We start from the raw sequence: 26,938 nt of genomic DNA, 5'->3' as shown, positions 1-26,938 counted from the left end.
TCGGACTCAATATCCCCAGTCTCCCTCGGAATGCTGTGCCGGAGGTGTGCGTTGAAGATCTCGGAAACTGGGGCCTCTGCTAGACGTTCCCAGTACACCCTCACTAGGCGTTTGGGTGCACCGGGTCTGTCCAGCGTCCTCCCCCAACACTTGATCCAACTCACCACCAGGTGGTGATCAGTTGACAGCTCAGCCCCTCTCTTTACCCGAGTGTCCAGAACATATGGTCGCAGGTCTGGTGATACGATTACAAAATCGATCATCGACCTACGGCCTAGAGCGTCCTGGTGCCACGTGCACTTATGGACACTCTTATGTTCGAACAAGGTGTTCGTTATGGCCAAACTGTGATTTGCACAGAAGTCCAATAACAAAACACCGCTCGGGTTCAGATCAGGGAGGCCGTTCCTCCCAATCACGCCCCTCCAGGTCTCGCTGTCGTTACCTACGTGAGCATTGAAGTATCCCAGCAGGACAACAGAGTCTCCAGGTGGAGCACCTTCCAGCACCCCCCCCCCCCCAGGGACTCTAAGAAGGCTGGGTATTCTGAACTGCCACTCTGTGCATAAGCGCAGATGACAGTCAGGACCCGTTCCCCGACCCTAAGGCGCAGGGAGCAAACCCTCTCACCCACCGAGAAAAACCCCAGCGTACCGGCAACAAGCCGAGGGGATATTAGAATACCCACCCCAGCCCGCCGCCTCTCACCAGGGGCAACTCCAGACTGAGACAGAGTCCAGCCCCTCTCCAGGAGACTGGTTCCAGAGCTCAAGCCATGCGTAGAGGTGAGCCCGACTATATCTAGCCGGTACCTCTCAACCTCACGCACTAACTCAGGCTCCTTCCCCACCAGAGAGGTGACATTCCATGTCCCTATTGCCAGTCTTGGCAGCCGGGGATCAGTCCGCCAGGGCCTCCGCTCCTGACCGCCACCCGGCACACAATGCACCCAACCCCTATGGCGCCTCCTGCGGGTGGTGGGCCTGCGGGAGGATGGGCCCATGTCTCCTCTTCCGGCCGGGCCCTATGGACTAAGGCCCAGCCACCAGACGCTCGCCCTCGGGCACCCTCCCCAGGCCTGGCTCCAGGGCGGGGCCCCGGGCAAGGTAAAATGTTCCCTCGATGTTTTTTTAAATTAGTCAGAGAATAACAGCCCTCAGTTCAATAAAAAGAACAATAATCATAGCCTTAGTGTAAGAGCAAATAGATTTCAGCAAATTCCAGGGAGAAGACTGCAAAAACTATTGGAATAGTCTTGAGGGAATGTACAAAGCTGGAAAAACTTGGGGCACCTCCAGAAGAAGAAAAAGAAAAAACTGACCACAACAAAGATTGGAGAACCAGGAGGAAAAGTCTTTAATCAGTATCAGCTTCTTGGTGTTAAAGAAATTGACAATATGTACACTAGAGGGGCAACAATAAGGCGATCCCCAAAACAGGAATGGCTTTTCAGGTGGAGGCTGATAATTTGGACCCTACAGAAGTTGCACAAGAAATCCAACTTCTCTAGGATAGAGGAGAGCCATTGCAGGACACAAGCAGTAACTCTAGAAGAGCTGGACAGGGCATTAACCCATCAGCAAGACTGGTATGTTCTCCTTTGTGCAAAGAGGAACAGGCTGAGCACTCATGGTGCCCTACAAAATTACATCCATTGGCTTCTTGTGCTATTCACAGATGTTTTGAGGTTAAGCACATATGACAGACATGAAAGTGTCTGGAGAGGCCATTACAGTGGCACATTACAGTGCCTGTAACATCAGTGCCTGTAACATAGCTTGTAGAGGTCTGTGCATGGATAGACCATAACTGACCCACCACTAACCTGACTCCCATTAGGTAGGATGAAATCATTAGACCCACTGTCAGACCCTATGTTGTGTTAATCGTTCCTGGGTAGCTCCTGGTGCACAACAATGCCTGGTCTCATGTGGTGAGAGTATGCAGGAAGTCCCTGATGGATCAAAAAATTAATACCATTGGCTGGTCTCCATCCTCACCTGTCCTAAATCCAATAAAACACTTCTGGGACATTATGTTTTGGTCCATCCAAAACCAGTAGGTTATAATTTAGATTTTCTAGGAGCTCAGCTAGGTCCTGGTCCAGATCTGTGAGGATATTCCCCAGTACAGTATATCTCAATATGAGCATGTCACAATGTTGTCAGGCATCCATACAAGCACACGGGGGTCATACAAACTACTGAGTACCATTTAATTAACATTGAGTTAATAAAAGCAATAACTTCTACTTTGACAAAAGTAAACTGGGAGAAATAATTCTGTGATCTTAAAGATTCACTTGTCACTCTTTGCAAACATTGTTGATCTGGGTCTACCTGTCCGGTGTGTTCTTTGGACTTCATGGTGTTGTTGCTCCCAACATTCTCTTAGACAACCTCTGAGGCCGTCACAGAGCAGCTGTATTTGTACTGACATTAGATTACACACAGGTGCACTCTATTTAGTCATAAGCACTCATCAGGCAATGTCTATGGGCAACTGACTGCACTCAGACCAAAGGGGGCTGAATAATTACGCCCACCCCACTTTTCAGTTATTTATTTGTAAAAAACGTTTGGAATCATGTATGATTTTCGTTCCACTTCTCAGGTGTACACCGCTTTGTATTGGTCTTTCACATGGAATTCCAATAAAATTGATTCATGTTTGTGGCTGTAATGTGACAAAATGTGGTAGAGTTCAAGGGGGGCGAATACTTTTGCAAGCCACTGTATTTCTCCACTGAAAATATAGAATATAAAACAATTAAAAGAAACTGTCATGGTCCCTCAGTTTTTGCTGTGCGACCTGCCATTTTGGGGGGGTTGGTGTGTGTGTGTGCGTGTGTGTGTCAAATCAAATCTGAATTGTTGAAACCTGAGTGGTTTCCTGCATTCTGGCTAACACGCCTGGCAACAATCATGCACCTGCTCCTGATGATCTTGTTTGGGCAGCTTTAAAGAGAAGCAACAGAGGACCAGTGTTTGCTGGATTGTTGCATAAATAACAGTTAGTGAAGCCCGGCTCCTTTTTTCACTGTTTGACAAGTAATTCTTACCTGCCTGTCCTTGTGCCCAGAATTGTGTAAAGACTGGGCTTCCACAATGTTCAAACAGATAATAGTCCACTCAGAAATTGTAACCAGAACCACCTCACCACTTCACATCAGACAAAGAGACCTGACAAAATGGTGTTGACCTCTCTGAATTGATATTCACTGTAAAAAAAAAAAAAAAAAAAAGCATTGTCATCACTTGGAGCCCTGCATTTGAGCCCTGCCTCTTCTTACGTCACCGTGTCAGAAACAATAAAACAGTTTAATTTTCTAATGTTTAAACAGTGATATTAAAAACAAAAACATGCTCCCAGTAATAATTCACCAAATCATTTACACATCTTTTAAAGTCTGCAAGAGAAATCAGTTGAGCGAGCTCCGAGTCCTACTGTAATCTATTCCATGAAGAGCAGAAAATTAAAATGACTTCTTTTTGAGCTCTGTACAAACTGTTAGAATGGTGAATGTAATGACATCCTGAGACCAGATGTACACTATGATTAAACGGCTTATGTAACATGTAGTCACTTATTTCAATGTCTGAATTGCACATCATATTGATTGACAGTATTGTCTTATATGTTGGGGCAGGCGAATAGAATTATCAAGAAGATAATTCTTAAGAACACAAGTTAACATATGTGCAATCACTAAGAGTTGTTGTTTTGTTTTTATTTGTCTACTGACATTTTTGATTTCCTCTGCCTTTAGGATTGCAAGTATACAGGGTCAGGAGAGGGAATCAGTGGGAAGCCCACTGCTCCTACTTGGCCCTGGTTTGCCCTCATGGATGATGTGATAGGATAGAGGCCTTCTATCTGTCTGCTGTCCTAATTTCATCTCTCCCTGAGGACATTTCAGGGCCAAGCGCAGCAGTGGGTGACCAAAACGAAAGGAAGAGGAAGTGGGGCAGCCACAGACAACAGGAAGAAAGAGAAAAAGAGACAGGGATGATGAGCTGCTAGATCTCATCAGAGAGGACAAGGAGACAGGAGAGCACAGGAGAGCAGGGAGAGGATGGACAGACTGTTTTCAGTTCTTGAAAGATTAGTTGGAAAATGAGTTATGCATTAAGAACTTTACTTAAATAATTTGTTACATTGTTATATGTGTTGCATTCGTTTAGAAGTTTCACATTATGAATAAATTGATTAAAAACAAACACTAATTGTCACTGAACTCATTTTATTTACAGGTATTTTTATTATGTATGAACATAACGCTAACTTTAAACAACTTTAAATGCATATTTATTTAAGGAGAATATAGTAAATAACAATAAAACAAAAGTATTTCTACTACATCAACAGAAATCAGGCCTGGGATCCTCCTGATTGAAAAAAAAAAACGGTCCAGGACTGGGACACTCAGATTAATCCTGCAGTGCTAGTGTCTGGTTAAGGAAAAGGTGGAGAACAGCACAAACAGTTTTAGTAGAGAAGTATTTCATTTATTTAAAGAGATCAAAGGCTTATTTTGATTATTAAGCTTAACTAAAATATACTAATACACTGTAAAAAGACTTTTAAAATAATTTTATACACTTCAGCTGTTTAACTAAGCTTTTTTGTGAACTTAAAAACACCCTGTTTTCAGTTTTGTGACAATTTCACAGCCCATCTATGCACACAAATAAGTTACAAGACCAAATGAATAATAGAAAATAAATATAAATATAAAATACTCTTCTATAAGTTTCAAAGAGATTTAGTTTACATATTTTATACAATACAATAATAATGATCGGCAATCATTTAGTCACTGAAATTATCCATGAAACTGGATTACTAAATGCGTGTAGATTAAATAAAATAATTTTACCTGCACACGATTGTCTCCAATGAGCCTAACATGCAAAACATGTTGGCTACTATGATAAGTTTTTCTAGCTTCTCAAGCTATGAAAATGTACAAAAAAAAGTAGCAACATTTCTGTGTCCATTTTAAAGTTGTCATGCTGTGGCGCTAGTAACCGGAAAATGCGGAAGTAAGGGCGGACTTAAATGAAGGCTAGAAGGCTGTCCAATTTTCACAGCAGCTCATTTCTGGACTACCCTGCCTTTGAACGACCCGCCCTACGTGGTAGGTTGGGTCCTTCCAAGCATGCTACCCCTGAATTACGACAAAGCAATAGTGTGTGTTCACCTCTGTTCCTCGTCGTATTGTCTGCGTTACTTCTACAGTCTCTACCGTGTGTCACCCCCTGCATTTTCTCTGCTGGTCATTCCCTATGTGTGTTATGTGTTGGTGTGTGCGGCTAGCGTGTAAGTTTATATTGTTAATTGGTAATTATGAGACAGTGTGCTTCAGATCATTTTACAGAGTAATGTGAAACGTAATGAGCAGTGTTACGGAATAAATATATATTCTTAGTACTTATTTTCTGTTTATATTGTTTTATATAGGCCAGTGTAGTAAAACGCCACTTTGAGTTATAATGTGTGCTAAAGGTCACAGAGTGCTGTGTAAGACAGGAAACTGCAGGAGACACTTTGTGCAGAGCTGCATAGTACAGGATGTAGACAGGAAGCGAAACTAGGCAGAGTGCAGCGCAGGAGTTGTTTTGATTGAAACTGTGTGTGACGTATAATAGAACTATCATAGTCATTCGTCTTGTAATGCTTCAAATTTGCAGAGGACTAGCTCGTGCACATCCGTTTCCAGAAAGTAATGATTGAATAAAATAATTTTGAAAGTTTTGACCACTGAGTCGTGTTTTTCTCTGTCAGTAAAAGAATATAAAAGAACCGGATTTTGATAGCAGTAAAACAAATGTCTTTCTTCTGGGTGTAATTAAGTAACATACTGCATTACCTTTAAGAAAAGTGTTCAGTGTAATATATGCAATTACTTTTTTGAGTAATGACCCCAACGATCATCATCATCGTTTATTTGTATATCACTTTAAGAACACACCAGGCAGACCAAAGTGCTGAACAACACAGATCAAAACAACTACCAAATTAAAAATATCATAAAATCATTTAAAAAAATGCAATAAAATAAATAAGAAGGTGTCAGTTTCCTACAGAGTTAAAAGCCAGGGAATAAAAATAGGTTTTCAATCGGGACTTAAAGACCTGCACTGATGAAGCTTGTCTAATATGGAGGGGAAGGTTATTCCAGAGCATCGGAGCCGCAATTGAAAACGCTCGGTCTCCTCTGCATTTCAGCCGCGACTTAGGGAACGACAGCAACAGCTGCTCAGCTGAACAGAGCGAGCGAGGAGGAACATGTGCCTTCAGCAAATCAGATAAGTAGACAGGAGCCAGACCATTTAAAGATTTAAAAATCAATAAAAGGACTTTAAAACGAACCGTAAATTCAATGGGAAGCCAATGCAAGGAAGACAGAACCAGAGTGATGTGATCGAATTTCCTTCTACCAGTTAAAAATCGTGCCACCACATTTTCCACTAACTGCAGGCGTGACAAAAACGCCCGACCCGACCCCTATTAAAAGGGAATTACAATAGTCCAGACGTGAGGTAATAAAAGCATGAATAAGAGTTTCCAAATTGATTAGTGATCGAACTTTTCAGATGGGAGGTCAAATCACCAAAATCAACATCTGGAGAATCAGTAGAGCGATACGGGCCATATAAAATTGCTTCCGTTTTGCAATCATTAAAATTCAGAAAATTATTTGCCATCCATAATTTAATATCGCTAAGACAGTCAAGCAGTGATTGACATGGGGAGGTATCCAACTGACTAAAAGGTAAATAAAGCTGACAGTCATCAGCATACAAATGAAATGACACTCCGTGTTCACGAAAAATCGCACCAAGAGGGAGTAAATACAGCGAGAAAAATAATGGCCCAAGGATAGATGCCTGGGGCACACCCCAAAGCAGAGGGGCCGCAGAGGAAGCGGCCAGCCCCAGCTTAACACAAAAACTCCTTTCGGAAAGATGTGATTTTATCCATGACAATGCCAAATCAGAAATTCCCACACAGTGGTGTAAGCGGGAGATCAGCAGGTCATGGTCCACTGTGTCAAATGTAGCTGTCATGTCCAATAACACAAGCAAAGCATACTTACCACAATCAGTAGCAACAAGAATATCATTCATAACTTTAACAAGAGCTGTCTCCGTACTGTGAAAGGGCTTAAAACCAGATTGGAAGATTTCAGACAGTTGCGAGTCATTCAAGTAATCCAACAGCTGGGTATGTACAATCCTCTCCTAGATCTTGCTTAAAAAGGGAAGCTTGGAGATAGGTCTAAAATTTGAACTATCAAGGCCAGGTTTCTTAAGTAAGGGGTGTATGACTGCATGTTTAAACCCACTAGGATCTTGACTGGTTAACAGACTAGTATTGATAATTTTCAGGATATAAAGTCCAATGATAGGAAATACTTTTTGGAGAAAGCGGGGAGTAACAACATCGTTCGGGGAGGCTTAGAATGTAGCACCAACTCCTCTAAATCACACAGAGAAATTTGTGCAAAGGCAGAGAACAGGCTTGAGCAAGGAGTATGCATGGCCGGATCAACAATAGTTGGGATCGGAGGCCTCAGGCTAGCAATCTTGTCCACAAAAAATGTAATAAACTTATTTCACATAGCCTCAGAGGACGGCAAACGGTTGTAACCCTCCAAGTTAAGTACAGAATTTGTAGTATTGTATAAAACATGAGGGTTATGTGAGTTGGCCAAAATAAGTTGAGAAAAGTAGGAGTGTTTATCGGCCTTAACTGCCCACTGATAAGTTTTCTAGATAATTTTTAGGGCTTTAAGAGAGACATGCAAACTATCTTTTTTCCACTGTCTTTCATATTTCCTACATTGTCTTCTACTAGCTCAGGTATGATCTGTTAACCATGGACTAGTCTTAGATGTACATTTTCTTAGCCTCAAAGGGGCAACAACATCAAGCACAGATTTAAAAGCAAAGTCAAAATACAAAAATAGGTCATCTGCAGTGGGCAACTCAGGGGCATAAGACATTAATTTGTCAAACAGTATAGAAAACCGTTCGGCAGTATCAGAGCCAAAGGCACGATAACATCGAACAGGTACAGCCTGATTTGCAAAAGCGTTAGAAGGAGCAGTATCAAATAAGATGGGCATATGATCAGGGAATACTGCATCTTCAACACGTACATTGCAAACAGATAAACCATAATATAAAAGTCCAGTGTGTGACCACATTCTTGAGTGGCACCACTAACAGATAGGACAAAATTAAAAGAGTTCACTAAGGGCGTCGGGGGGTTCCCAGGAGCATCTTCCTTGGGGGGCTCAACCCGGGGTAGCGGTCATGGCCTAGTAAGGGCTTTGTTGGCTCTTAGGTTACGGTTTCCTCGTGGCTGCGTGCAGCGGGGCTAGGGGAGGGTCTGTGCTGACGGACGTGGGTTACTGACCTGGTAGCCTGGCTGCCCCTGGGTGGGTCCGGGATGAGCGTGAGGTTCTGGGGGCGCTCCGTCTCTGCGCTGGGGCCCTGGCCGGGCCTCGGGGGCTTGAGTCCTGGTTGGTATGTTGCTGGGGTTGTGGGCGGGTGGGTGTATGGGGGCCCGGCCCTGGCGCAGGGTGCCGCCAGTGCATCGAGCCACCTGGGGGGCTCTTCAACTGGTGGGGGAGGTTGTTACACCTTGCAGGAGCTCTCCTCTCTTCAGGAACTCACTCTGCAGGAGGGGGAGATACAGGAGAGGTGAAGGAAGATCTCAGCCTGGGCGTCTATTGTCTTATGTAGTCTGGAAGATGAGTGGATGACTGGGTGGGTGCAGTTTTCTCTGTGGTGGGGTCAGGTGGGCTGTCCCGGGCTCTGTGGGGCCGGGCGGTGCTGCTGTACTGGGCCCCTGTCCGGATGGGCCTAGGCCCCTTTCCCTGGCGGGTTGCGGAGTATGGGGGTGCCTACTGGGGTCAGCGGGGGAGCTGGCCCCAGGGAGGGGTCACTTGCCCCTCCCTTCCTTCCCTACCCATCTCCAGCTGCCTCCCTCTTCCCGCTCCACCACAATCACCCACACATGCAGGGCCTTGGGGTAAAGGTGTGTCACCAGGGTGCAGGGGAGGCATCCCCCCCCTGTCCCCTTCTGGCTTCCTGTGCCTCAATTTTACCTCACAACTTAGACATTCACATTACTCACACTCTCATGCGTGGGCACGCTACATGGACTCCAAAAGACCATCAGGGTGAACACCTCACCCCTGGCGTTGTTGCCCACCTCTCAATTTTAAATACACGTAGGCACTGAGGGCCATCAGGAGGGGCTATGCGCTTACCTGCTGCTCTCTGGCAGGTAGCTCCATGCCCTCCTGGGTTTTAAATGCACCTTAAAACACACATGCATCAACACTACAATGAGCGGGCGGAGGGAGGTTTGGAGTCTTCTCACACCCCCGTTCTCTGCGACCTGCTGGAGTGGGGGGCCAGGAGGAGGAGTTGGCCGTCTTACTGGGGTCTGGAGTGTGGGGCCTCCCTGCTGCTGCGGAGTCGGGGCGGTCTGCTTCTCCCCACCGCAGGGAAAAGGGTAACACCACCTGCATCTGGGTGCAGTTTCCCCCTCCAGGGGCAAGGGTACCTAGACCCGGTTCGTAGAGTACGCTTGGGGATTGTGATTGTATGTACAGTGTCTCTCTATGTCTGTGAGAGCATGCGGGTGGGAATGGATGTTTGTATCTGTGTGTGCCTGTATGTCTGTGTCTATATGTCAGGTTGGGTATCAGACGCCACCTCTCTGGGGACATCTCAGGACCTCTAAGGTATGGAGGCCTATCTCCCCCCACCACTTCCCGTTGGTGGTTCTTTGTGTCCGGGGATGGGTGCCCAGGTACACACCGGCTCACTCCTTGGCGGCCGCTTATCGGGGCCTGGAGCCTGGGGCTCGCTCGGGCAATTTGGGGGGGGGTTCCCTCGGCCTCTTGGACTGGGGCTCGGTCACTCTGGCACAGCTGGCTGCCGGCGGAGCTCACGGGCGCGTCACTGCAACCCCCCCGGCTTCTGCTCCGCGGCTGCTGAGTGACCCCTAATCTGGGACTCTCCTCAGCTCTTTCTGGGATAGTGGCTCAGCTGCCCCTCTGTTGGTCTTCCTTGGTCTCTTGTGTTCTGGGGGCCTCTGGATGTCTGGAGTTTTGATCTCCTCCATACCTGCTTCATGGCCTGGTGGACGGGGCTGTGGCCCCACACCCTCTAGCAGATCATTACATGAAGGGACCTTTTAAAAAAACAAGCGCGTCCATGCTCACAGGTGTACACATGGGTGCTCACACACACAAACTACACCCTTTTTGGCTCCTACCTCAAAGCACACTGCGCTGTCGATATTACGTGCTGCACAATAATGTTTAATATTTAGTATTTACTGTTATATTCCCATATATCATCGTGATGTTGTTTATTGTATTGCTCTCGTTTTCTTCTGCTTGTTTCCTTTTTTCTTTCTCAACAGGTGATCCAGCTGATTGATATATGTATTTTTTTGTCTGCTTATTTAGTTGGTTATTGGTTTTTTTGAGAAATCCCGGTTTCAGTCAGGAAGAGCAAATCCAGAACACGAGAAAGAAAAATTTCCTTCAATATGAAGGTCTTGTTTGCTACCAACCTGGTATTTATTAAACCCAGCCTGAGAAAAACTATATCCTTAAAGTTTGTGACGCAGTGTGCCCAGACAAAAGGCAGCTATTTTCAAACGTGAGCATCAGCAGAAACGCGGTTGCTGAACGTGTAGACCAGCTTTCCACCAATCAAAAAAAAAAACAGCTTGTGGAAAAGGGAAAAGATTTCATCGCATATTCCCTTGCTGTGGATCAGAGCACCGACACAACTGACATTGCCCAGCTGTCAATTTTCATTCGTGGAGTGGACTCCAGCCTGAGCATAACAGAAGAGTTTTTGGCGTTACGTCCTATACATGGCACAACTACAGGACAAGCTCTATATGAAGGGGTATCCAGATGTGTAAATGGGGCTGCCTTGGGAAAAACTCGTGAGATTGACAACAGATGGAGCACCCGCGATGTGTGGACACATGAGTGGATTGGTGGCAAGGATACGTGAAAGGATGCGGGATGAAAATGTCACAGATGAGCTGACAGCTTATCACTGCATAATACACCAGGAGTCGTTATGTGGCAAAGCCTTGAAAATGGAACATGTAATGAAGAATAGGCTGATATATTAAATGTCCCTTTATTACCATTTCATAACTGTCTTAAATCAGATGGAAAACAATGTAATGCTGTAGATGAACTCAAAATATATAAAACATGTGCAGCAGTAATACCAAACAAAAACATACATGAAACAGTTATATTAATCCAAAATGCACCATGTTTCATATAAATGGAGAAAAAAATACTGATAGTAATCTTGCTCTGCATTTATTTTCAAGTACATTTTGGTGCTGATACTATACACTGAAAAACTTAATGTGTGACTTTTCACTGCCCTTTATACGTTTTACTTGAATGATCCAAAAAAATTTGAACCAGAGTAATAAAATAAAAAGCAAAGGTGATATACTAAGATTAGCGGCAGACAACTTGAGTAAGCAGGCAGGACTATAATTGCTTTTTTTTTTTTTTTTTCTCTGCCTGTCCCGTTTGGCTCTTTTGCCATCAGAATTATTGTCTAAAGGCAAAGAAAGATGCCCAACGGATTTACTTTACCAAATTGACCATCCCAGCCTTGCCATAATGGTCCATTTGATTCACCTTTTATTGTTTATTTTATTTTCACTTGCTGAATACGGGAAAGACTTGACTGGAGGAAAGAAGGGGAGAAAGAAAGAGGGAAAGAGAAACAGCTGAGAAGAGGGACGTGGGAATAAGCAGGAAAAAGAAAAAAGAAAAAAAAAAGAAAAAAAATGCATATATCAATCACCTGGATCACCTGTTGAGAAAGAAAAAAGAAAACAAGCAGAAGAGAACAAGAGTAATAGAATAAACAACATCACAATGATATATGGGAATATGACAGTAAATACTAAATATTAAACATTATTGTGCAGCACATAAGATCAACAGAACACAGTGTGCTTTGAGGTAGGAGCCAAAAAGGGTGTAGTTAGTGGGTGTGATCACCCGTGTGTACACCTGTGAGCATGGACGCGCTTGTTTTTTTTAAAAGGTTCCTTCACGTAATGATCTGCTAGAGGGTGTGGGGGGCCACAGCTCCGTCCTCCAGGGCATGAAGCAGGTATGAGGAGATCAAAACTCCAGATATCCAGAGGCCCCCAGAACACAAGAGACCAAGGAAGACTAACAGAGGGGCAGCCGCGCTACTGTCCCAGAGAGAGCTGAGGAGAGTCCCAGATGAGGGTTCACTCAGCAGCCACGGAGCAGAAGCCAGGGGGAGTTGCAGTGACGCGCCCGTGAGCTCCGCCGACAGCCAGCCGTGCCTGAGTGACCGAGCCCCAGGCCGAGAGGCCGGGGGCACCCCACCTCCGAAGTGGCCCGAGCGAGCCCCAGGCTCCAGGCCCTGATAAGCGGCCGCCAAGGAGTGAGCCAGTGTGTACCTGGATGCCCATCCCCAGACACAAAGAACCACCAACGCACCGATGTCTGAGGGAGTCCGCCACTGGCAGGGGAAGTGGTGGTAGGGGGAGATAGACCTCCAAACCTTGGAGGGCCTGAGATGTCCCCAGAGAGGTGGCGTCTGATACCCAACCTGACATATAGACACAGACATACAGGCATACACAGATACAAACATCCATTCCCACCCTCATGCTCTCATATGCACTTACTCCACACTCAACAAACGTGGAGACAGACATAAAGAGACGCTGTACACACGATCACACTCCCCAAGCGTACTCTACAAACCGGGTCTAGGTACCCTTGCCCCTGGAGGGGGGAACTGCACCCAGACCCAGGTGGTGTTACCCTTTTCCCTGCGGTGGGGAGAAGCAGACCGCCCCGACTCCGCAGCAGCAGGGAGGCCCCACACTCCAGCCCGCAGTCGGACGGCCAACTCCTCCTCCTAGCCCCCCCGCTCCAGCAGGTCGCAGAGAATGGGGGTGAGAGAAGACTCCAAACCTCCCTCCACCCGCTCATTGTAGTGTTGATGCATGTGTGTTCTGAGGTGCATTTAAAACCGAGGAGGGCATGGAGCTACCTGCCAAAGAGCAGCAGGTAGGCGCATAGTCCCTCCTGCTAGCCCTTAATGTCTACGTGTATTTAAAATTGAGAGGTGGGCAACGACGCCAGGGGTGAGGTGTACACCCTGCTGGTCTTTTGGATTCCGTGTATCGTGCCCACCCCCAAGATCCTATATGTATGTGTAATGAGAGTGTGAGTAATGTGAATGTCTAAGTTGTGGGATAAAATTGAGGCAAAGGCAGCCAGAAGGGGACAGAGGGCGGGGGTTGCCTCCTCTGCACCCTGGTGACATACCCCTACCCCAATGCCCTGCATGTGTGGGTGGTTGTGGTGGAGCGGGAAGAGGGAGGCAGCTGAAGATGGGGAGGGAAGGAAGGGAGGGGCAAGTGACCCCTCCCTGGGGCCAGCTCCCCCGCTGACCCCAGTAGGCACCCCCATACTCCGCGACCCGCCAGGGAAAGAGGGCCCAGGCCCATCCAGACTGGGGCCCAGTGCAGCAGCGCCTCCCGGCCCCACAGAGCCCGGGACAGTCCACCCAACCCCACCACAGAGAAAACTGCACCCACCCCACCATCCACTCATCTTCCAGACTACATAAGACAGTAAACGCCCAGGCTGAGATCTTCCTCCACCTCTCCTGTATCTCCCCTTCCTGCAGAGAGAGTTCCTGAAGAGAGGAAAGTTCCTGCAAGATGTGACAACCTCCCCCACCAGTTGAAGAGCCCCCCAGGTGGCTCGACGCACCAGCGGCACCCTGCGCCAGGGCTGGGCCCCCATGCACCCACCCGCCCACAACCCCGGCAACACACCAACCAGGACCCAAGCCCCCGAGGCCCGGCCAGGGCCCCAGCCCAGAGACGGAGCGCCCCCAGAACCTCACGCCCATCCCGGACCCACCCAGGGGCAGCCAGGCTACCAGGTCAGTAACCCACGTCCGTCAGCACAGACCCTCCCCTAGCCCCGCTGCACGCAGCCACGAGGAAACAGTCACCTGAGAGCCAACAGAGCCCCTAACCGGACATGACCGCTACCCCGGGTTGAGCCCCCCAAGGAAGATGCCTCCAGGGAACCCCCCGACGCCCTAAGCCTGTCCCTACCCCCACATCAATCACAACAGTGAAGGCGGGACCAAACTAAGACCCCCCCCCCCACCCCCACCCCCATTAGGTGATGGAGCTGATCAAAGGAGCCCAGAGCAATTGATCTGATGTGGTGGCAGAGGCTGTATCAAGACTAATGTAATCTAATAGATAATTTCTATATTGGTTAGAATTAAGATTATTTTTATTTTTCCAGTTCATGAGCACTGTTTTTTTGGCTATGCATAGGGCAGTGAAAACCATATGGGCTATATTCTTTTCTGAAGTGACATTATCTAAGCTGCCCAACAAACACACTAAGGGGGAAGCTGGAATGTTACATTTCAGACACTTTGATAAGTCTTCACATATCTCGCGCCAAAACTTCTGAACTGGTGGACAGAACCAAAGAGCGTGGATATAATTGTCCGGTGAATTGGTTTGGCAGTGGGAGCAGTTGTTGGTAGACGTAAAGCCCATCTTGAACATCCGATGACCTGTATAGTGCGCTCTATGTAATATTTTGTATTGAATTAATTGAAGACTGGGATTTCTAATTAGATGAAAGGTTTTTAAGCAAATCTGAGACCAGAAGTTTAGGTCTAAGTTAACTGATAAATCCGCTTCCCATTTTGCAATAGGAAGTGATATTGATTCATCTGTTTTAGAAAGCATTCTGTATATTTTGGATAGTAATTTGGGGGTTTTAAGAGTAAGAAATTGAACCACACTTGGTGGTGTTTGTAGTTCAACTTGACCCGGTTTAAATTTCTTTTTTACTATGGATTTAATTTGTTGATATTCTAAAAATCTTTTCTTGTTGATCCCATATTGTGTAACTATTCCGTCAAATGAAATAAATTCTGTTCCTTCTAGTATATGTTCTAAATATTTGATTCCTTTACCACTCTAATCTGAAAAGTTTATCATATTATTGTTTTGTAATATGTCAGGGTTGTTTCAGATAGGTGTACGTTTGCATGGGATTAATGAAGACGCCGTCAATTTTAGAAACTCCCACCATGCTGTCAGAGAAGAGCTGATGTTGATGCTTTTTAAAGCATTCATGTCATTGGATGTTTGAGCTGATAAATGGTAGATCTGAAATCTCTTGATTATTGCAAAGTGCTTGTTCTACATCTAGCCAAGGTTCATCTAAGAGGGTATGTTTTAGCCATCCTGAGATAAACTGAAGCCTGTTGGCTAAGAAGTAGTGCTGAAAGTTAGGTAGTTCTAATATTCCTCTATCCTTGGTCTTTTGTAATGTTTTTAAGCTTATACGTGGGGGTTTATTTTTCCAAAGGAATTTGGACATACATGAATCTAGAGATCTGAACCAATCTTGTGGCGGTTTAGTTGGGATCATTGAGAATAAATAATTTATTTTTGGTAAGACCATCATTTTTATAGCGGCAACCCTTCCCATGAGTGATATAGGTATACATTTCCACCTAGCCAGATCATCTTCTACCTTCTTTAAAAGTGGGATATGGTTTCATTTAGTAAGATCTGCAAGCTTGGGAGAAACATTAATACCTAAATATTTCATATTTCCCGATTGCAGTGGTGTAGAAGAGGAATTATGGAGGGAGCAATTAATCGGTAGGACTGAAGATTTTGACCAGTTAATTGAGTAATCTGATATTCTTGCAAAAGAGTTGATCAATTCAATCACCCCAGAGATATTGGTTTGTGAATTTTGGAGAAAGAGTAACACATCATCCGCATAAAGGCTGATTTTATGTTCCACGTTCTTGCATTTTATGCCCTTAATTACTGAATTCTGTCTAATTGCTGCTGCTAGTGGTTCAATAAAAATTGCAAACAGTGAAGGGGAGAGTGGGCATCCCTGCCTGGTGCCCCTCAGGAGAGAGAAGCTGGAGGATGTGTGGTCATTTGTTCTGACACAAGCTGTTGGGGAGTTATATAATATTTTTAACCAGTTTATGAAAGAGGATCCAAAACCAAATTTGTGTAAAGTTGCAAATAGAAATTTCCAGTTAACTCTGTCAAATGCTTTTTCTGCGTCTAAAGAGAATATTGTAGTTTCTAGGTTTTTACTGTATGAGTAGTCTATCAAATTAAGTAATCTACGTGTATTTGTTGATGAGTGCCTACCTTTTATGAAACCAGTTTGGTCAGGATGAATTAAGAGGGGGGTTATTTTCTCCAGTCTCTTTGAGATTAGACCAGAATTCATTGTAGAATTCTGCAGGAAAGCTGTCTGGACCTGGAGCCTTATTATTGGGCATACTTATCAGGGCTTCCTGGAGTTCACCTGGTGTCAGTGGTGAATCCAGTGCCATTGCTTTAGTGTCTAATAATTTTGGAAGAGTTATGTTGTCCAAAAACTGATCAATTTCTTTTTTAGATGGGTTTATTTGTGTTGAATACAACGTTTTATAGAAATCCCTGAAAATGTTTTTTATTTGTATCGGTTCATATACTGTGTTCCCAGATAAATCTCGAACAGCACATATAGTTGTTTTTTCTTTATTTATTTTTAGCTGGTTTGCTAGAAATTGACCGGATTTATTACCATGTTCATAATTTTGTAAGCGTAGTCTTTGTACTAAGAATTTTGTTTTTTTATCAATTATCTCATTTAATTCTAGTTTTGTTTTGCGTGTTTTGTTCAATGTTTCCTGATCTTGGTGGGATGCGTAGGCTTCTAGTGATTTGATGTTTTTTTCTAACTCCTGAATATTTTCGTTTTCTTTTTTCTTTTTATGTGATGAGAAAGAAATTATTTTACCTCTCATCACAGCTTTCCCTGCTTCCCATAGAACAGAAGCTGATGTTTCGGGAGTGTCATTATAGTCCAAATATGAAGTCCACTCTTTTTTAAAATATTTAATAAAGTCTTCATCTTTAAGTAGTGATATATTAAATCTCCAGTTTTTTCTTGGCGTAGTATTATTCTTGTGCATTAGTGTTAAAGATACAGGACCATGATCGCTGACAGCTATAGGATGAATCTCAGTGTCTGAAATGTCGTTCAGCAGTGAGCTGCTGACCAAAAAATAATCCAGACGAGAGTAGGAGTGATGGACATGTGAGAAAAAAGTATATTCCTTACTGGTGGGGTGAAGGGAGCGCCATGCATTGCAAAGACCAAAGTCGCTCATATACTGTTTGATTATATTTGCGGACTGCCAATTACGCTGAGTTCCCGCTGTATTGAGCCTATCCATGTCTTCATTTAGTCCAAGGTTGAGGTCGCCTCCAAGAACAAGTGTGCCATCTAAGTGTTCAGAGAGTGCACTGAAAAAACCGTGAAAGAATGAGGGATCATCAACATTTGGACCATATACACTTGCAATACATAGCTTTTTATCAAGTATAGATAGTTTAATGATTAAGAATCTGCCCTCTGGATCTATAACTGTATCGAGTACTGTGAATTTAATATTTTTATGTATTAAAATTGCTACTCCCCTTTGTCTAGAATTATAACAAGCTGAGAACACATTAGGAAACTCAGGTGTTTTAAGTTCATTCGAACCTCTAAGAGGTTTGTGGGTCTCTTGTAAAAGGACAACATCTGCCTGTAGTTTTTTGAGTTGGTTAAATATTTTTAACCTCTTTACTCTGGAGCCAGCTCCATTTATATTCCATGTAATGAACCTCACGTGTACCCATAGATGTTTGTGTATAACTAGGGATGTATGCTGTGTGCGTCGCTTAGACAGGTGGAGAGAATACGTCACTTGTTCATAAATAAAGAAAAGGAGAGAGAGAGAAAATGTGTGGCGAGATGCTCCCTGAGTCTGACTATGTGTATGCATATTTACTAATATGAGTAGGCTTGGCTTAAGTGTGTGTATCCTAAACGACTGTGTGCGCTGTCGGACTGAAGTAAATGTGCTGCCGTTGAGCGCATGGTGCGTATGTGTCGAAATAAAGGATGTTTGTGGATGAGTGTCGAAGCAGGTGATCAAGGCAGTGAAAGGAATAAAGAAAGAAACCAAGGACAGGGGTGAGCAGCATAAATCCAAGAGGGGGAAAAGAGAGGAAAAGAAAAAAAGAAAAAAAGGAGAAGAAAAAAAAACAGAAACAAAACGTAAACATTCCAATTAAATCACTGACGGAGAGTGACGGTGTTAATTCTGCTATGAAATCACACTTTAAGATGCGATTTGATACCGGTAAGTTAAACAGATGTTAATGCAAGTTAGGGTGAGTGGATAGGGAAAGGGTGTAGCTGATTCTTATCTGGTGTGAGGTTAATACAGCCACGGAGTGATGTTGGGGTCGCGGTGGAGCTGTCCGTCCACGTACAGCCGGTCCACAGCGATGACAACGCGGGAGCCCTTCTGGATGAAGCCGCTTCGGATTGGGAAGAGGACCCTGCGTCGTTCCAAGATCTCTTTGGGGAACTGGTCGTTCACGCTGAAGTCCGTTCCTTTTAATTCCCTGCCGCGGTTTTTCACTTGTTGCTTTTGTTTGAAGTGGCCGAATTTGGCCACGATAGGACGTGGTCTCCCGGCCGTAGCCCGAATGGGGCCGAGGCGATGTACCCGATCGAAGACGATGTTCTTCACAGTGTCCTCCAGCAGCTTCAGGTGGGTTTTGATGAAGCTTTTTACCGTGGTCTCCGCGTCCTCTCCAGCAGCTTCTGGAATACCAGAAAATACCAGATTATCACACATGCTACGAGCTTGTAGATCAATAACTGGTTAAATGGTTAATAGATCAATCCCCGATCAAAAAAATAATCAAAACAACACAAAAGATGATCGGAGACTTGGCACCAGACTAGTTGCTCACATCAGCAAAAACAGTTAAAATCTATTCCAGGCATGAAACATTAAGATTTAAAACACACACTTTTAAAAGGCAATGAAAAATATACACAAGCCAAATAGTGATACAGACTCCTCAAGTGAAGTGGGACGCTGCAAAGCTGCGGTTAGGAGTAACAGCAGCTAAAGATTAGAACTGAGATCATGTGAGAATAGTGTGAGCATTAGTAATTAATCTCAGGAGTGTGAAAATAGAGTATGTTTAGAACATCTAGCTATCATTCAAACATACTGGGATTATGCTTCATTTTAGTAGAGATTTGGGGTATAGATATATTATTTTCAGATCAAGCATTTTTTTTTGCATTGAGTAGATATTGAAATATTCATGTGAAGCTTATTGTATTTTGTTTTGTTGTTTTTGTAATGGTTAATATGTCACTAATCACGCTGTGAGGCAAGCATGTAATTCAGTTTGAAGGTATGGCATTTCAGTCGTTCCAAGATCTCTTTGGGGAACTGGTCGTTCACGCTGAAGTCCGTTCCTTTTAATTCCCTGCCGCGGCTTTTCACTTGTTGCTTTTGTTTGAAGTGGCCGAATTTGGCCACAATAGGACGTGGTCTCCCGGCCGTAGCCCGAATGGGGCCGAGGCGATGTACCCGATCGAAGACGATGTTCTTCACAGTGTCCTCCGGCAGCTTCAGGTGGGTTTTGATGAAGCTTTTTACTGTGGTCTCCGCGTCCTCTCCAGCGGCTTCTGGAATACCAGAAAATACCAGATTATCACGCATGCTACAAGCTTGTAGATCAGTAACTGTTTCTTTTATTTTTCTATTTTCTCTATTGAGCTGGGTAACATTTTCTGTGAGACATTTCACCGACTCCCTTAGCGTGGCATTTTCAGCAGCAAGCGTTTCCACCTGCTGCTGGCTGAACTCCAGGGATTCTCGCAAGCATTTAAATTCTCGGTGAAGAATCTCCACCAAGGACAGCCTTGCGTCGAAACTGGACAATCGCTTGTCGATTGACTCCAGTATGTCGGCAATATCTTTGCTGGCTGGCGATGTTGAGCCGGGGGAATCTGCCGGGCGTTGTCTTTTCGATGACGGCGTCTCAGGTTTGACCGGGGAAGCTGCACACTGGGCCTTCTTCATTACGAGATCCTGGAAGCACTGATCAATATAATCTTGGAGAGTCTCTAAACTCTCCCCGTTGTTCTCCAGGGTGTTGGAGATTATTTAGACAAATAGTGTTAGTTATAAGACAATTGATAAGTGTATTTGGTAATACTGAAGCTTAAATGAATTTGTTCAAATCTAAACTACCATTTGCTTTAATTTTCCGTCAAAATCTCCGGCATCTGACGTCAGTTACAACATGAGTCGCTTACCTTGTCCGTCACTTACCTCCTCCTTTATAATTGTTACGGTTAGGACCCTTTATTTATTTGGGAAGCGTAAATGATGAGAATTACCAGTAGTTTTAAGCATGGTGACAAAGCGACTGCGATGACAGCTTGGGAGCATCCTTAGGTTCGTTTTGGGAACAGGACCTGCATCACTCGAGAATCATCTTGGGAAACTGGTCATTTACAAAGTCCATTCCTCTCAGCCCCCGGCCGCAGCTCTTTACCATCTCTTTTTTGTTTAAGTTGTTCAAATTTGGCCACAATCGATCTGGGTCTGTGTGGAGGACATGATGGATGCTGATGTTTTTAACTACATCCTCACCCCCAACTGGTCGTGGCAGATGACCGCTCCTCCCTTAGCCTGGTTCTGCTGGAGGTTTCTTCCTATTAAAACAGGGAGTTTTTCCTTCCTACTGTCGCCAAAGCACTTGCTGATAGGGAGTCATACGACTGTTGGTTTTTTCTCTGTTTTCCTTGTATTATTGTACAGTCTTTACTTTACTATATAGCACCTTGAGGCAACTGTTGCTGTGTCCACTCATGTGCCCACACATCGCGGGTGCTGTGAAAAAAAAAAAAATCCTTGGGCAAGATACTAACCCCGACTTGCTCTCCGATGCATCCATCGGAGTGTGAATAATAGTTAGAAAGCACTCACCGTATAGATAATAGTGCTGGTGTGTATGGGGTGAATGTGGCGTGTTGTAAAAAGCCCTTTGAGTACTCCAGAAGTACTAAAAAAAAAGCGCTATATAAGAACCAGTCCATTTAATTGTCAATAAAATACTGTAAACTGTCCAGGTCATCTTCGTGGTCCTCCAGAATGGTGAAGTCAATTGAAATATGTCTGCAATTATTATCTTTTTGACAGCTCTAAAAGGCAATAGACTAAACTGGCAGAGAAAGCTATGATTAAGTTTGTGTCAACACAAACCTAGGGAAATATAAAGGTGTTATGTTTAAATAAACTAACTAAAAGGCTGCACAGATTTTAAAATGCAAACAGATTGGTTTCAGTATTTAAATATAAATAAATATTTAAATAAAATAAATTATAAGCAGCTGCAGCCGGGATTACAATAAAAGTTGACTGTAGCACAGGCTGTTGGCTGTAGTAGTGTATACTAAATACTAGACTTGACTTACCAGTAGCTGAGAACCATAATGAAACACAAAGGAGCACATGCACAGATAAATTTTTACCCAGGGTGCTGTACAACAAAGCAGTATGGAAAAGGACCCACCACCACGAAGGTCTACTGGTTTATCCCCGATCAAAAAAATAATCAAAACAACACAAAAGATGATCGGAGACTTGGCACCAGACTAGTTGCTCACATCAGCAAAAACAATTAAAATCTATTCCAGGCATGAAACATTAAGATTTAAAACACACACTTTTAAAAGGCAATGAAAAATATACACAAGCCAAATAGTGATACAGACTCCTCAAGTGAAGTGGGACGCTGCAAAGCTGCGGTTAGGAGTAACAGCAGCTAAAGATTAGAACTGAGATCATGTGAGAATAGTGTGAGCATTAGTAATTAATCTCAGGAGTGTGAAAATAGAGTATGTTTAGAACATCTAGCTATCATTCAAACATACTGGGATTATGCTTCATTTTAGTAGAGATTTGGGGTATAGATATATTATTTTCAGATCAAGCATTTTTTTTTTGCATTGAGTAGATATTGAAATATTCATGTGAAGCTTATCGTATTTTGTTTTGTTGTTTTTGTAATGGTTAATATGTCACTAATCATGCTGTGAGGCAAGCATGTAATTCAGTTGAAGGTATGGCATTTCAGTTTAACGATTTGATACAAAAATCGTTTTTTATTTCCTCTCCTCTCATCTTTTCACTTAGAATTTAGATTTTTTTCTATTTGGGTAAAGATTCAGTAAGACAGAAAGCTATGTCTCTAAAATAATTCTTTTTCAAAAGTGAAGTAAATAAGCATCTGATGTGCTATGAAAATGCTGTAGCAGCATTCTCTCTTTACCTCTCGCCTCCCTCACTCTCTCAGGTCAACAGTAAAAGGATCCGACACACAGATTGACTTATCTACCTGAATCCAATTTTCATGTTCACTGACTGCAATGAGCAGCTTCATGTCAGGATGAATTACACTTTTTCTATCAGCTTTTTTTTATATAAACAAATGGAGCTCTGCTTCAAGTCCCTGAAAGTAAAAACTGTTGAGCATTCAGTTTGAATAAATGGCAGGGTAGAGGCACACTCTAACCTGTGATTTATTTTAGAAACTAAGTAATGTAATGGTCTTTCTGAATGTAGCAAAGAGGAAGCAATAATGTCCTAAATCAAGGCAACTGCCCTTTTTCTTTCTTCTGTTTGTCCAGCTTTAATTTGCAACTTTCTGCAACCAAAATGTAGATAAATTCAAAACCAGCTCTAAAGCAGAATTTTGCAGATTCGCTACATTATATTGATACCACACCATCTTGGCTCGGTTTACATTATATACTGAAGTCAAATCTTGATGAAAAATAATAATAATAAATGCTGAAAATGTATGCTAACTGCTGTATACATTTAAGGTGTAAATATTCATTGCTATATGGATGCTGCTATAGCTCACCTGGCTGAGTGGGTGACCCATATGCTGAAGAGATGGATCCAGGAGAACTGAGCCATCCACAACCCAAACATCTAAGGCCACACATCTTGCCGATATCTGCCCTTCCATCCCAGCAGGAGAGCGAGTCAGGATGGGGGTGCCCACGAACAGGAGATGGGAGCCACAGAGCACCAGAGGCAACGGTCAGCCGACCCTGCTAGATGCCCACCAACACGGTGCGGGAAAGGGATCAGTGTCCAGCGGGAAGCGCTAGGTAGGGTGAATCCCTCCATGACCCAGTCCCACAGGGACAGCCAAGGCTCAGCAAGCCCCAGACCAAGGCCCAATATGTGTAATTACACAGGATCACAGACAAAAAAAATCTGCTACTTGCACTATTTCCTGTGTCTTATACATGAAATACCGCATGAAATATTCTGATTCTGATTATACTAAATCGAGTGTGCTGAGTCCAAATCTGCAGTCAGATTTGCCTAGGACGTCAGGTTCTGAAGTTATACACAGTATCATTGGCTATTCATACAGACGCGAGAAACTAATTTTATATTCGTTATACAGCCACTATACATAACTAAAATTTGCTTCAAAAGGATGACAGATTACAAAAACTCGTTTACATTAACAAGCATGTAAATAAAAAGTTCACTGGAGTCTTTATGCAATGCACATAAACTGCCCTTTAGGCACTTGCTTTTGCAGTTTTCATTGTCTGCTGTCGACCGCTGCAGAAACCAGCAATAGTCACCCATCATGTTGGGGTTGAAGTGGCCTTGATATCTTTTCTACATGGTGGCAATATCCTGGTGGAATCGTTCTCCATGTCCATCGCTCACATCACCCAAATTATGCATGACAATCACGAAAGTGTGAAGTTGTAGTGCCTTTCTGTAGTAAATTCCATTCCTGTAATCTGGAGGCTAACAATTCAGACTTCTATGATAAAGACGTGTCTCTCATTAGACCATCTAAATTAGACTGGCTCAGCAAGTGGGGCTTACCCTGATCAGATTCTGGTTCATAACATGTGTCAGCAGCAGCAGCATCCTCATGATTCACATCAGAACTATCACTTTCAGAAGAAAAAGATGCAGGCGGAATGGTACTGTATTCTCAGTGTCATGTGCACTGGCTTCTGGCTCCAACTTTACCTCTTCGTCAGGTTTTTGCGCTGATCGCATGGGGTATATTTACCACAAATATAGCAGAAATTGTACGGATGGTTAACGCAGCTCTGCCTACCTATTCATCTTTGGGATAAACAGACTTATAGACTTACTAGCAAAATAAGAAAACAGTACTGTTTACTATAAGCTTGCGCTTGGCCCATCTCACATTATATTTAGGCTTAACAACTGCTGACATCAGCTCACTGACCTGCTCAGACACTGCAGGAACACGCTGCTGCCATGATGTGTTACACACCAGGCACTGGAAGCCATGATGCAGGTAATGGTGCAGCAATTATAATGTTGCCATGCATCAGTATGCAGGCTCATCTACCACATAGTCACCAAAATGTACTTGGCCTTTAACTTAAGATCTAGATGTCCTAGATGAATTTCAGATTCGGAATCAGTACACCCTCTCCGTGAATCGCTACCTTATTGTGGTGGAGGGGTTTGTGTGTCCCAGGGATCCCAGGGGCTATGTTGTCTGGGGGCTTTTGCCCCCTGGTAGGATCTAGACTTGTAGTCAAGACGGTCTAATCCGAGACCAAGACAAGACCAAGACCAGAGGGTATCGAGACCAAGACAAGACCAAGACCAAGACCAAGACCAAGTTGAGACGAGACCAAGACCGAGACCGAGACAAAAAAAGTCTTTAAACTGCAGCCAGATGCTGCTTCGTTTACGGCTGTCAGGCATATTTATGTGTTTTTGCTTTCGCACAGCCCTCCTTACCACTATCTACTGTCTCACTCATTTACTGAGAGGACAGACGCACGCTCCACTTGACTGTCGCGTCTCTCACCCTCTCTGTTTTTCACACAATGATATTATCCTATATCCTCGCATGTGATTGGCCACAATATAGAGTGATTGGAGCATAACTGAGCCACTTTGTGAGAGCTGAGCAGCGAAAGGAAATTAAGTGAGGGTAGAAATGACTGAAAGATTATTATGGTCTGTTTTGAGTTTTGTTCAAAAAAGAATGACTTCATATATATATATATATATATATATATATATATATATATATATATATATATATATATATATATATATATATATACACACTTCTATATACATATGCAGGACACCTTAAACTAGTTTTTTAATTAAGTAGCAAGGCAGAACATAGTCGGGCCTGTATCAAGACACAGGGACTAAACCCCAATTCAACCAGACCCAGAACTGATCCGGAATTAAAACAGGACTACAACAGTAACCAAGACAGAACCAGAATCAGAACTAGATGATAGTAGCACTAAAAATCATCATAGACCTGCACTACACTTATTTTTTAAATCTACCAAAGTACAATATTTAGATTGTGTCAGGGTTCGAATTTGAGGAAGAGACAAACGACTGCATGGTCTCAGTAGATGTCAGAATAGTGATTTTTATTATACATATGTACATATGGGGAAGATGAGCATCACAAGCCTTTTAGAGCCGATCTCCCTCGAACAAGCATCTCACAAAGCTTTTATTACAATGATGACGTCAAGTCACATGATAAGTATCAGTCAGTTCTCAGAACTCAGGAAGTTCCCCTCACTCCACAAGTTCTCCTTATAAGGCCTCCAGATGTTTCCACTCAGCCCAGCACTCAGAGAAAACCAGTGTGTGTGGTGTCTATATCTATTCGTGTCTATTGTGAAAGTATATCTATCAGAAAACTGTCCTCAGACAACCCTCCTATTCTTACTAAGTGTGTGTGTACACATTCATGTGTTGTATAAGAGCGTGCATGTACTTTCAAGGCCTGTGTACGTGCAGAACTGAACATAGAACCAAGGCAGGGTCCAGCAGGCCCCACAGGCTTCTGAGTGATTACAGAACTGTGAAACAGCTTTAAGCAAATAACATGAATAGTACAGAACAACAATAGACTGATTAGAGTACTGATAATCTGTGTAGATTAATGTTAACATAGATATGGTTCAAAGATTATTCTGTCAACTGGTTCAACAATGGTAAATGATTAATGATTGATACTTCTGATTATAACTGTGATCATAAGAATACAAAATAAAATATCTCCTGGTCACAATTGAGAAAAGTTTATATAATTATTTAGCCTTGTTGTGCAAACAAGCCTGCAGAACTTAATAAATATAGAATTTGAAAAGTAACAAATGGTATCTAAGAAGAAACACTAGGTACTAGATACATGTTCTGATGAGTTTTGGCAAACAACCATTTGACTAACATGCATGTCTCACCTGCTCTTGTTCCATCTCTGTTCTGTCGTCATTCTCTCTCTCCCTCTCTGTTCCTCTCTCTCCCTCTCTGTTCCTCTCTCTCCCTCTTTGTGCTGACAATCAAGCCAAACACCAACATCATCAAATATACAGTTGAAACCAGATATTTATGTACTCTTCAGATAAAAACACAAACACTTTTTTAATTGTAACATCAAATCAGACTAAATGTTTATTTTTTTGGATTGATAAATATAAAAAAAACATATTTGTTAACTTTAAGAGTAAAGAGAGAAACCGTTTGTGTTTTTTAATTGCAAATGGCACCAAATTGTATTCAAACTGAGCCACACTTATGGAGCTCCACAGTTCTTTTCCTGGTGTTTTGGTTGATATCTCTGGATTTTCCCATGTCAAAGAAACAGGCTCTGTGTTTTGCCTTATATGCATCCACAGGTGTGCCACCAATTTACTCACATGGACTCTACTAACCTATCAGAAGCTTCTTCAGCCCAGAATGGAATCGTCTGGAGTTTTCTTATTAATTAACAATAAACTTAGTGTATATGTACTCCTAAATTTGATGAAAGTGATTAAAATAGACAGCTCCCTCTTTTTATTCTGACATTTAAC

At 43.4% G+C, this 26,938-nt stretch overlaps 1 protein-coding gene across 1 annotated transcript; it reads right to left on the bottom strand.

Annotated features, from left to right (window-relative positions):
* Positions 1 to 10,844: 10,844 nt before the first annotated feature.
* On the bottom strand, positions 10,845 to 26,457 carry LOC309698199 (uncharacterized protein; the record flags this gene model as incomplete). The annotated part of the gene is made up of 4 exons (XM_082520499.1): positions 26,327 to 26,457; positions 19,590 to 19,687; positions 18,576 to 18,802; positions 10,845 to 10,874 (listed from the first exon to the last, which is right to left on the bottom strand). The coding sequence occupies exons 1-4, from the start codon at positions 26,356 to 26,358 to the stop codon at positions 10,845 to 10,847; spliced, it is 387 nt and encodes a 128-aa protein (XP_082376625.1). The 5' UTR covers positions 26,359 to 26,457.
* Positions 26,458 to 26,938: the final 481 nt, after the last annotated feature.

Source organism: Aulonocara stuartgranti (genome assembly GCF_965226115.1).
Source record: "Aulonocara stuartgranti genome assembly, chromosome: 22".
Lineage (NCBI taxonomy): Eukaryota > Metazoa > Chordata > Actinopteri > Cichliformes > Cichlidae > Aulonocara > Aulonocara stuartgranti.
This window is presented reverse-complemented; position numbering and strand designations above follow the sequence as displayed.